At 38.0% G+C, this 12,869-nt stretch overlaps 1 protein-coding gene and 1 long non-coding RNA gene across 5 annotated transcripts; both read right to left on the minus strand.

The window, feature by feature from the left end:
• LOC118436076 lies at positions 1-1,187 on the minus strand. The gene is made up of 2 exons (XR_004835181.1): positions 391-1,187; positions 1-307 (listed from the first exon to the last, which is right to left on the minus strand). It is a non-coding gene; the product is annotated as an uncharacterized LOC118436076 (long non-coding RNA).
• Positions 1,188-1,401: 214 nt separating this feature from the next.
• On the minus strand, positions 1,402-8,931 carry LOC110851363. Of its 4 annotated transcripts, none has more exons than XM_035852950.1 (7): positions 8,576-8,681; positions 8,422-8,483; positions 8,241-8,340; positions 7,790-8,130; positions 7,585-7,711; positions 6,054-7,253; positions 1,402-3,061 (listed from the first exon to the last, which is right to left on the minus strand). In XM_035852950.1, the coding sequence occupies exons 6-7, from the start codon at positions 7,192-7,194 to the stop codon at positions 3,033-3,035; spliced, it is 1,170 nt and encodes a 389-aa protein (XP_035708843.1). In that variant the 5' UTR covers positions 7,195-7,253; positions 7,585-7,711; positions 7,790-8,130; positions 8,241-8,340; positions 8,422-8,483; positions 8,576-8,681; the 3' UTR covers positions 1,402-3,032. The 4 variants fall into 4 exon arrangements, with proteins under 4 accessions (XP_035708843.1, XP_035708842.1, XP_021954796.1 ...); XM_035852949.1 differs by having other exon boundaries at positions 7,786-8,130; XM_022099104.2 differs by lacking the exon at positions 8,576-8,681 and adding an exon at positions 8,840-8,931 and having other exon boundaries at positions 7,585-8,130.
• Between the last annotated feature and the right edge of the window lie 3,938 nt (positions 8,932-12,869).

Here is a 12,869-nt window from a genome sequence, read left to right on the forward strand (position 1 = left end):
TTGTCTTTCATCCGTAAGAAATTTATTAAAATGATGAATTACACTACCCAATCAACATTTTTACCTAAACAAATGAAGCAATTATCTAATTACGGATTAAAATTATTACCACTCGCTCCATGGCGTGCAGGTGTCCCTTCATTTACATGTTCTGCCTGCTTCCTTCCTTTTAAAGACCGGATTACGAATTTGTGGTGGAAGTTGTGCTGAAATGTTTCAACCTGCTGCATCCCTGATCCTAATCTGGCCAACTTCCACCCATGTCTCATCTTCCTCCCTTTATACATTTTCAGCCACAGAGCCTTAACTAACCAGAAGGCATTATAAGTTGGTGACTAAGGTGGCTTTGGAAATGAATGAAGCCCATAAAATAGTCAGCACGAAACACACCTTATTTTGTAATTGTTCCCTTCCACCAAGCAAGACAGAGGCCGAGATAGCGATCATTAAGTAAGAAATCCGAGACACACTTCACTTCTAAATAACTCGGACTTATTAACAAGGGTGTTTGGCATCGTTTGAAAAGTCGTTGTTGTTGGAGAGTCGTGTGGATTTTGATAATCGATAATCACGACATAAACAAACAGCAGAGAACCACAACTTTCAGGATTATCAATCTCTCTCTCGCTCTTTCTTTCTCGATGGTTAAGTGCTTACCCGTGTCAGTCAGTCAAAAGAGATAGCGGAGAACAAAACAAGGCACACACTGCTTACTTATCCTTTTAGTCACTACGTACTGGCACACGTCGTGCTTATGAAGCTGTTCTCCTGTTCTTCGTCGAGGCAGGTGCGGGTGAGAAGGCAGAAGACGAAGAACAATTAATTTTTAAAGAATAAAGACCGTGACCCGTTCTGTCCATTATTTCATTCCACTCACTCACGCTGTTGCTTCTCCGTTTTGGGTAAAGTTTCTGATTTTCTGAAACAGGGTTGAAGTGCATATAAAGCCTTTCTTCAGAAACGTGTGGTTTAAGGATTGAAAATAAATGAAAATTTGAGAAATTGCTGGGTTAACAACTGCAGACGCGGGACAGATGTTGTTGTGCTTTGCAAAGGTTTCTTGGAGACACGAGATTTAGGTGTATGCATATCGAAGGAAAGTTCCGTTATCGGGCTAGTCGAGCTGTTAAGAAATCTTAATTTAATTTCGGAAAAGTGGTGCAGGTGCCACCAACCAAAATATACATACGCACGACTGGTTTCTCCTCTTGCATTGCAAAATTATGCCGATTGAATTTAGATTGGAGATTTGACTACAACTCGAGTACTTTGAAAGTTTCAATGAGACGAGAGGATTTTATGGAAGTGACATGAATGAATGTGTGCTGCGATTTATAACAAATGTCTTTGTGCTGATGGTGATGGTGTAGTATGCAAATAAATTACAAGATCAGGGAAATATATAGTAAGTTAATTATTCGATCCATTTATTTGGTGATGAGTCCAAGTACAAGTATTTTGCCTTACATATTGTATTTATGTATGATATCTTGCTGACAAAGTTTAGCATACGGCTCAACAAGTGTAAAATATTTCTTTTTATGCAATTATATTACTGTATTTCTATATTGACCAGCGATTATTTTTCTTAGTGATAGCTGGCAAAATTGGGACACCACATGGGTACAGCTCTTAACCACTAATGCATTTTAATTGTATAATAATATATATCAAAATTCATACAGCTATATAACAATAATATTTACCCAAAGATGGGGTACGTCAAAAATAACCTCTAAATAAGGCACGTCAATTATAATCTAGCAATGTGTGTCATGTCACATATATGAAAATAGAGTAGCATTACTCTAATTAGTACTCTATATACACAGTGAACGCTTTGTACTTAATTATTGTAAATTATTCCTAGTTTTCCTAACTGGGCGTTACACAACAAAAAAAAATCTTCCGAAAATTTATCTTTAAACAAAATCTAGATTTCAACTCGTCACGTACCTGAATATCAAACAAATATTTAAATCATATTCATTACAATTTCATAATACAATAAATTTTACAGAAAAGAGAAGAAGACAACATCAACCACCACAATTCTCAATGGCAGTACACGTAGTTCATGGATTAAAGATATTAAGTTCAGTACGATATATTATTATATCTTTCTTCATTTATATCACGTTACCCTCTTTCCCCACGTTACAACATTTGTAGGTTACAGACACGGGTTGCTTGCTGCATCACTAGTAAAATATTAGTATCTAAATATAATATTTGGTATTTACTACTGATAAGTAATTTATTCTTAGTAACTATTGCTTCTCAGACGAAGTGACTTTTGAGATTGCCAGACTAGAATAAATATTTCTGAAGATTGAAATTTAAGCGATAACGATAATGTCACAACAAATATAATGAAGGATTTTACTTCATTTTCTGCGTAACATACATAGGAAGAACTGATAATGATTTTAAAGATACACAAGAAAAGGATAAGGGAGCATTAAAAATAAAACGCTTATAATATGTTTATAATACTAGTGTATATGCAGTAACAAGCTTTTCTGTATGAATCGACTTTTATGGACTATGCTGAGGTGAACAAAAAATTGCAAAGTTGTACAGAAAAATATAAGCACTTCTTGAACTTGGACTACAATCAAATTTCAAAATTGCAACTTTGCCTTCCCGTTTAAGCAAATATCTACAACAACCTAAAGCTAACAAGTTTGATAGGATTTTTATTTTTAATATATTATAATCTGTACATAGCCTAGATTTTGCAGTTTGCTTCTACAGACAAACTCGGAATTTTGTTCACCCTTTTGTGTAATAATCCACGAGTGGGATTGTTTTGTAACACCGATGATGATGACGATCGATACCTCCAATAGGATACGCAGTGAGAAAATACAGCAAGGAGAAGGAGAGTTTGAGATTTATGAGCCATCTTCACAAATTACAAGTAAAACTTGCAATGTGCAAAAGTAATAATGAGGAATGAAGGAGAAGTAGAGATAGCGAAACGGATGTATAGTTTGAGCATCGTCATCTTGACCATTGGCGACGGTCTCTTAGAATCCTTTCTTGACATAGGCGAACTCTGTAAATCAAACAAGAATAAGACCCATTATTGCAAAATTCATAATAACAAAGTAAGCGAGGATGTCAACTGTTTTCCCTCCATATTTTCCTCCACCTCATCATCAGCATCATCCGACGCAAACGTGAACATTATTATTATGGATAACTTTGGATGGAAATGTCATAAATTGGTTTGGTTAAGTAAAAGATAATGCAAATCAACCTAGGCTAGATAATGGATGAATGAGAATCATTTGTTAGTACGCATGCAAGTATATAATAACTTGGTGAACCTCCTTTGATAAAGGAATTAACTTCTGCCTACTGCCCACCTACCTAACATAACCTACTCTTCTAGTCAATCTATGGTTGACTTGGCTTGGTTCGGCTTATTTATTTGGTTTCATACTTATTTGTGGAATTTTGAGCATTTGAAGTTCAACTCGTCAATCCAAGCTCAACTTACGTGTGTACAAGAGTTATACGAGATAACATTAATGTCATGAGTCAAACCGAGTTATCATTATCGCAAGCAATGAGGCAAACGCGGGTGGTGGCTGCGGCATAATATAATTTGTATAAATTAGTCATGATAATAAAATGACAAAGGAGATGCCGGACAGCAAGAGCCAGACTTGAGACTACTGCTGCTGCTGCCGCTATTCAAGCCAAACTGATGAAGGACATTTCATATCTACATCATAAGAGGAAGAAAGAATGAACAAGTGAAGTCTAATAACTAATGGTTGGTATTCATAGTTATTGGAACACGTCCAATTGTCCACGCCATCACTGGATTACGTAACCGTCATGAGTTGGAATGTGTGTATATGTGCATGCAGCTTTGTCTAGTAGTTATCAAGGTTGGCAAAAAGCCGGTCAAAAATTGGATAGATAACCCATTGTCATAAAGTTATGCCATGTACCTACAATAATAACACATAGCACAGCTAACTAACTGCCCGCTCTTGCCAATTGCGTCGTCAATACTTTTCAGAATGAAATGATGATACATATGCATGCATGCTTGTATGTATGTACGTACTTTCAGGGGGACAAAACTGACGGTTAAAAAAATCAGAGGGAACAAAACTAATTTAATGTGTTTACCGAAAAGAAGAAAGGAAAGGATGATAAACAACAAACAAATAAACGTGCATGCATGTCCAGTGAGAAGGGAGTAAAGTCAAAAGAACAACGGATCCAGGAAATCTTATGATGATGAATCCTCAGTCTCAGTTTCGCATCTGTTCTTTCTTAGTAAACGGAGAAGAAGAGTGTGTTTCCTTCACAAACTCTCCCTCTCTCACATTTTACGTCGTTTTATTTTTGAAGAAAACACAAACACCCATTATTCGAGAAAGGCTCAAGGTAACAGTTTTCCCTCCAACGAGTAGAACCACATGTCAATATTTTATTAAGCAAACTACCTTGACTAAACTAACCCAGTCAACCTCAACACGTTTTATTATTACGACGACGACGATCTCACACTTTTCCATCATGATTTTCGCTTGGCTTTTGCATGCACACGTATGTACAAGAAGCAAACCAACTGGATATGACGATGAAAATGAAATACGTACATATGCATACAGCATGGAAAAGATCTTTCTTTAAACCGTTTCACACTACCTTCTCACCTGAGCTACTCAAGCAAGGCATGCATGGAGAGCACATGTTTGGCGAATTGTGCAATGACAACGATAATGAAATAAGTTATTCCTCCGCATTCGTAGTAGAGTGGATTGTAATGTAAAATGCAACACCTGGCTGGATGCGGTGCGGTTACAAGTACAAACAGTAAAACGAATGTGAAGCTTAGAGTGCAAAAAAGTTTGCAGGCTAGGATGATACCAAGCGAATGTAGGTGACTGGAATAATAAGACAAGAGAAGACCAAGATGGAAAACTCGTCCTCCAAACAAGGCCTGGAGGTGGATTGGATTGCAAACAACGGTTACGATGCTGTGCTTGCGAATCTCTACGTCTTTGAGTAGCTCGTAACCAAGCAATTCTCTAGTAGTTTCTACCACCATATGCACATGAGTAAGTAAGCCAAGGTGGTTTCAAGTTGAAGTTCTCTCAATGAAGTATACAATGCAATGCGCACTAACTGGTAAAACTATTATTGTTCATTCTTCCTTGTGAATCGTCACAAGGAGTAACAATGCCCGAGCCCGCTCTCTTTTTATGTCCGTGGATGTTTTCTTTGCGAATTGTGACGTAAGCCTCTAACAAACGATCGAGTGATTATTTGGAAATGTGTCAGGATGCTCTTTCTTTGTGTTTGCGAAAAAACTAACCTATCACCGTATGACTTTGTCGGACGTTTGTTGGCTATTTGGACTTGTTGATTTTGAAAATGCATAATGAGAAAATAATGAGCAAATGTGGATGACTAGGTCATAATGAATATGTGTATAATTGATGTTTCATGTACTAAAATATTGGCATTATTATTCATCTTTCTTATACGTAATAAGTTATATGTAAAATCTCTTTGTACAATTATTTGAGAGAAAGACGACCAATTCTCCCACCAAAGCGTTAAATCAATATAATAAATATTTAACGCTACAAAGATATGTTTGTTTGCCATTTTCCATTACCATTCAGCTCCTACTGCATGCTGTTGAGTTTTGGGTAATAATAGGCAAGCTTGAATTGGGCTCAGATTTGGCACAAATGGAAAGCACCATATGCTGATAAATGATTTCACGAGAAATGAAATGCTATGAATTTAATAATACAAGCATCACCTCCCTCAATTTGGATGTTTATCTTGAATAGATAGACAATTAGCCGCGTATTTTGCCATTTGACAAACAAAGCAGAATAAGAACACGAATGATCATGATTTGGTTTGGTTTAGAGACGAGTTACTGGACGAGTTTATTATTCGTCACTTAAATCCATGCCACTCCAAGCCAACTCAACTGTATAACTACCAAGGTCCAATAGTGATGATGATGATGAGGTGTGTAAAAAGTAAAGCAAAATTTTCCGTACCAAACGTACCTGTCAAGCTGGACTGCTTCATTGCTTTGGAGGCAGAATGAGCTCGCGCAGGAGATCCATTTCGGATTCGGAGACCTCTTAGATTATCCCTGTTACTGGTGGGGGACTCAAAGCTGAAGACTCCAACGGAGCTGCGACGCTTGGTAGGGGTCCTCATGATGTCAGAGGGAGTTGTCATGACGGGAAAATTTCTAGAAAACGTCGTATTGTCCGGCAATGGGGAGAAGGCCTCATCCACATCATATCGATCGTCCCCCTCATAGTAATCGTGACATTCCTCAGCGAGAGGATTTGGTGATATTGGAGGAATCGTTAAAGGAATTGGAAGGGGTCGCTCTTTCTTCACAAGTGGGGGAGGTGATACCAATGACTCTTGAGTGCAACTCGATTTCTGACTTGCAGAAGAAGCAGCAGGGTGAGAGATGGGCTCTTTAGCACATGAGGATGAAGGACAGTGACCAGGAACCGAAATGGAAAAGAGGTCGAGGAGACTAAGTTCGCACTTGGGTTTGCGATGATCTCGAACGAAAGTATCTGAAAAGTTAACTTGCATTCCTTTACTCAAGTGTGGTTCTGTTTCAGTCTGAACGGAAACATATTCCAGATTGATGGTTATTGGTGTCGGGGCGTCGGACATGACCAGATTTTCAGGTACAAGAGTTGTCTCTTTAATTTTTTGTTCTTCATCATATTTGCCTACTGAGAGCTCAGTTATGGGAGCAGAAAGCAGCGTAAATGGACGAGCATTTGGGGCAATTGGAGCCTCAAATCGGATTCTATCACATTTCCACATGTGCTCTTCATCATACGTTTCGTTCCATTCGTACTTGGGGGGTTTCGCACTCTCTTCGGCACTGCTTGGTTCTAACGTTGGAGGGGCATCTTTTCCAGTAATGTTGAAATTCCACTTCTTGGAGAAGGCCCACTGATTTTTCTCCTCTACTTTTTGAGCCATGGTTGCGCAGGCTGAAACGTCCGGAGGTCCAAATAAGCATCTTACCGGCCCAGGTCGACGAGGTCCTCCCGTGAGGGGAGCCAGGCCGAGTCTTCTTCTAAAAATGTTCGCAACATTGGGACTGGTGGAAGGCGCGGTTGGAGCAGGGATAGCTTCAACTTGGGCCACAACTGCCATGATGCAATTTATTTATTATATGGAGACGATGCAAATTATCTTCCAATCTAAGGTGGAATCTGAAAAGTAATAATATGCAAAAGGTTAGTGTAATCACCACGTAAAGCTGTATGAGAAATGTGTGCGAAAGATGAGACGCCGGAGATAGAGCGAGAGGTGTGTGTGTAAAAGTAGCCGTTGAACAGTCCCAAAAATTCACCTTCCGTGTGTATCTCAAGTTCAACGAATCTCACTATTACGCTAACGTTTTCTACGAGGTCCTACTAACAGCTTCACTTATCTAAGTATCCATCATTCTCCATTTTACTACTAATCATCGCTTCACAAATGCTATCGGATTATGACCTTCATAAAATAAGTAAAGTCTACAAGAAAGAATTGATAGCTTACCTTGAAATCCAAGGGTATCCACGTGTTGAGAGTTTGCCCGCCTAAATCTTGCCGCTTGTAGAATTCGTCCCTTAAAGTCTATCTTGACCAATTTTGTAACTTCTACTTCCACAAATTTAACTGGCAACTATAATGCAACACAAAGTCAATGTGATAATGTCTTTTTATAACTTTTTAACAATTTGTTAAACAACAACGAACCTACACAGGTAGATAGTACGGCAAGTGTGCCTCGAGGAGACTTGTTAACCGTTGGAGACTCAGCATAAAACTGAAGCTTGACTCATGCAGGCCACGAGTAGTAGTAGAGTAGAAGTAGTTGGAGGGGAACTTCAGATAACAGCTCAACCCACAGCGTTCTTGTACAAGTAATAAGCACGCTGCATACCGGGTTGAAGATGACGGTTTGGGTTGCTGCTGCACTCACTCACTCCAAATCCAAGCCAAAATGACTAATATATGTTCTTCCCTTTTACACTTATATATCTTAACAGGGACCCGTCTTTATGGCACCATAGGAAAATCCAGTCTTCTTAGTCTTTCACCCTAAAATGAATTCATAATAGAAACGTTCAAGTAACAACTTTAAACTTTAATAATATGGCAATTTGGCAACAACCAATGACCAACAACCAGTTAAACCTCTTATCTTTTACCTTTGTAGAACGAGAAGAAGGGTCTCTTTTAGAAATTGCAAATTCTGTCAATGGATTAGTGCTTCTTGAAGGAATGATATAAATATGATAAGTCGACCACCTGTCGAAAAAAACGCAAATGTAACATAATATAATATTTAGTATTGTTGCAAGAAGTTATAGATATTGCATTGCTAGTTACGTGTTCTTCAAGGATTCGGAAAAGGTAATTGAGAAGGGTTCATTCGCGTTCCTCGTTTCTTACTGTAAACAACAAAAATAACGACAAGAAAAGATATATTAGTCGACTAAATGAACAGTTATGATCTATAAAGAATATTTTTTAGTTTCTATACTTTAATAATGATTGCTTCCTATCATAAACTGTGGCCATTTCAATTAATATCTTTTAAATAAATAAATCGTTTCAGCTAAATAACAAACGTACACACGACGACTGTGAAGTGTGAACTCGTGTGCAGCAAAATGACGAATTTTTGCCGGCTTTCAACCGTCTTACAATCTACGGCCATTCTCATTTCTTCTTGGGTAGTTATTTTATGAGAATGTGAAAGTACGCCTTAAATAACGAAATAATTTTAAAATACTTTAAATCTTACCCAGAATTTGTTCTTATATTGACAAGATGTAGTTTTTTATTAGCACTTTAGAAATTTTTATGATGAGGAGGAGATTGCAAGGTTGAAAATGATAAAAAGTTTCACTCTTAAAATTTAAAGAATGGTAAAAAATTACAAAGATACAAATTGGAAAAAATGAACTATTTAGTTGCCCAGCGAAGATGAGAATGAAGATAAAATTTTAAATGACCTGTGGCAGCAGCCTCAAGAAAATTCTCGTCGCAATTGAGACCCAATGGGGAGCATTCATGTACTGCGTCTGGTTAAATTCATGTCCAATTAAACTCTTCAATTCCCACCATATTTTTTAAGGGAGAATTTTCGTACATTTTAAAACGTAGTTCAGTTTAAGGCCGGGGGGAATGAGGTGAAAGTGAGACACGTCCTGCGTGGTGGCACTCGCTTCTCACCGATCTGAACTTTCTCGGTGGTTGAGAAAATTCAGATAGGTTGATGAACTTTAGTCTGGGTTTTCGGCTGGCGAGACTTTTTCCAACTGGACAAGATGATGAAAGCATGATAATTTGGGGAACTTTTAAAAACAGTACAATTTTTTATGACGCATAATTAATTAAAGTATGCTTACGGATTAGTATGAAAAATAACAATTTTTGACCAAAAGCTGTGTATACGATTATGAAATTTTAGCTCATTTTTTGAAGATTTTCCATTTTTTTAATTTTTGTAACCCAAATTTTGAAAGGTAAAAAATATGTAACTAATGCTTCTTCATTTGAGAGAGTTTGATCATTTCCCTGGAATGACATTTGATTCTGTTTCTTTCTAGCTTTTTGTGACTGATGGTTCATTTTTTACGCTTCAATTCCATGCGAAGGGTCTTTTTGAAATTCACTCCGACCGAATTTGGCTACCAACCTGTCAGATCTGAAGAAGGATTACTGCATAGTTTTCACCGCAATGTGTGGACGGATGCAATTGACGAGGGCAAGCGTCACCTCAACGCCTAGTTCAACTAGTAAATCGTTCAAGTTTCCTCTCTTTCCTCGCCTGATTATGACGGATGAAGACGGATTATCATAATCGTCCGCATTTTTAACCTCCCTTTTACACGTAATTACCTATGTACTGCCCGACAAGCACTTTTGTAAAATGAGCAATTTGTGGTTTCTTTTGTTTTGCTAATTTCTTTGTTCTGAATTCAAGGAAGTGGTGGTTCGATGCAATTTATGGTGATTGCAGTTGTACATTCTTGCAGCTGAATTGCTCAACTTATTAAGCATCCAAATAATCCAGGATTATCAGGAAGTTAAAGTTTTAATGCATGTATAATATGTGGATGTGGTCACAATTTTCAAAATTTTCCGGGGTTTCGAAACCTCAAACTGTGTGTTAAAGCTTATGATCACCTGGGTTTTGAACTTGTTCAGGATCTAATTATTTATCCGGACCATGGTGGAAATATTAAATTTCGTTTTTTGTTTTAATGGGTGCATAGAGCAATATGTATCTAATGATGAGTCGTGTGTGTATAAATGCGATGCCACCCCACCAATAGTTTTAGTACGAAGTCGCATACATATGTACATGTTTGCATGGCGCAAGCAGGGGTCATTGGTGGTGGCGTTTGTGCTGATGGGTCCGGGTCGCTCAGTGCAATGCCGCAAGTCGAGATAGGAAAGGGTGGACTGGCTGAATGGCGAAGGCGTTGATCCAGGTGTAAATTATCCTGTAATCATTTCTCCTCCATCATAAGATATCACCTATCCACCTGGTCCAGCATTTAATAATATTGAAATGGAAAACTTGCTCATAAACGTAATGAACCCTTTTAGTCGGCTCATCACTGATCATGCAGAGAGAAGACTCACCAAAGCCTATTTCTGCTCTTATCTGCTGCTGCTGGCTGGCCAGTAGTGGAAAATCCATTATTTTTCGGCGCAACAACTGCACTTTATCATAATTCGATGATGATGTGTGGCAGACGTGTTTAATAAATGCTTTGTTTTATTTCTTTATGCAGCAGTGAGAATATAATGGAGGGGGTGAGGGCAAACATATCTGGAATGAATGCATATTGAGGCAGGATCGTGTATAGGTGGCTTTTAGATGGGATGATGACCATATTGTTACATCATCCTCCAACCCTTCCTTGTTTTGGTTTGTTACTCATGTAAATGTAAATCTGATGATTTGGTTGCAACAAAGCAAGGGATTCAAAGAACATGCATAAGGAATATTTATTTACTGACTAATAATTGTGAATATCTAATCCTAATCCTTAGTATGCCACCGTAATAATAGTAACAATGGGTAAATTTTCATGGTTTCTTTATGAAAACCAATTAAGCAAACCAATCGAGGAAGGTAAGTCCCACACTGCAAGCTGAATCCATGCACTTGAACTTTTAAATGACAAGAAGAAGCAAATGATTCAGCCCAGAGGTAAAATCACTTCTCAAAAACAACTGCTTCTTCCGACAAATACATGTAACACTCGCCGCTGTTGTTATATAATCATCGTCTCTCCTAAATTGTATTTCTATTTTTCATTGCTACTTTCTTTCTCCATTTACTTCTAAGGGCCGTGGAAGTTTACGAAACGGTAGTATGTTGCTGCTCACGAATATCCGTAAACGAATATCCGTACACAATTTTTTTTTCAGTGGTTTTGCCGCAATGCTTACTCTCCATGTACGAAGTAATGGAACAATAGTGACATTTAAATTTACGATAAATTGGGTTTGTTCCGCGATGTGTGTGAGCTGGAAAGAAATCTTAATTTACTAAAGGTTCTAAACCATAAACAAAGCGCCCGAAATGATCTTTACCTTAATTTCCTTTCAGATCTGGCTGATTTATAGCGGAACATTGAATTATATTTAGAATGGACAACAAACCGTTTAGAGTCCCGTGGTTAAGTTTGACTCTTTTAAAGTTTCAGAAAGAAATTAACACCATTTGTACACACGGCTTTTACTATGAGAAGAGTTCTATGATAATTCGTGCACATTTTTGACGAACTGGACACGTAGAATTACAATTTTTTTTTACATAAATGTGGAATTTGAAATTTGTTAGTTGTGCATTTGTACATAGGAATAATTATTTCACACTGACTGAGGTGAAAAAATTGGACTGATTAGCAGGCTCCCTTCCTTCCGGATCAAGATTTTGTTTCCTATATAAAATTGGAAGGGTTGTTTTTAAAAATCATGTAATAAATAATGTAGCCAATGCCTGTTATGTACTTTAAAAGGTAAAGAGCTCATCACTCTCTTCCGGCTTGGCGAGCAACCGATGAGGTGCAGAGTAAAAACTTTTACTAATTCACCCACCAAGCACATGATATCACGGACACAAGGAAAACCAATATCGAACTGCATGCACGCCCAGCATAAGTAATTCCTCATTGTCATCGCATTTCGACCAAAACTTATTTTAAGCTTTCCGAAAGCTGGGCATTAGTCTCCTCGTGAGAGTGAAAATACTTTGTCCCTCCTTCTGGTTTCCCTGCAGCATGTGAATGAAACAATGAAATGACATTTAGCTGTCCGGCGGAAGTGATGGGTTCTGGTTACACATTTACAAATCGGGGAACTAGTTGGGCAGGTAATAAGGATCTAATGTGTAAATCTTCCTGTTTTCCGGTGTCATGTGTGCCCTCCACTTGACCGGATTACCTTGCAATACAAATACACAATTGGATCGGGTGGACTGTGGGAACAGACTAATAATAATCCTACCGTGACCACCTCACTAATTGAACCGGGTGATTGGATTATTTGTTGGCAACAAATTTCCCATAACCGTCAAATCAGGGGAAATTGAGTTGAGACACTAACTTGTGCACGACTAGCAAAATTACTTACCGTCAGAATCAGCAGTATTTCACATCAGTCGTAAATTCATGTGCGGGTTGGTTGATTTGGTTGAGCAGTGGTTATCGGATGAAATCCAATTCATCAAGAGTCTGTGGATTGAATGGGAAGAGAGGATTTCGGAAGGGTTGCTTGCGACTATGGATCATGAGTATCTGCAACCTTTACTT

Source organism: Folsomia candida, unplaced genomic scaffold (genome assembly GCF_002217175.1).
Source record: "Folsomia candida strain VU population unplaced genomic scaffold, ASM221717v1 Fcan01_Sc006, whole genome shotgun sequence".
Taxonomy (NCBI): Eukaryota; Metazoa; Arthropoda; class Collembola; order Entomobryomorpha; family Isotomidae; genus Folsomia; species Folsomia candida.

Coding starts and splice junctions, on each gene's coding strand:
- LOC110851363 (XM_022099104.2), bottom strand. CDS start 7,194: ATGGCAGTTGTGGCCCAAGTTGAAGCTATCCCTGCTCCAACCGCGCCT. Junction 3,062..6,053: donor CAGCTTGACAGGTACGTTTG/GTACGGAAAATT, acceptor TTTGATTTACAG/AGTTCGCCTATGTCAAGAAA.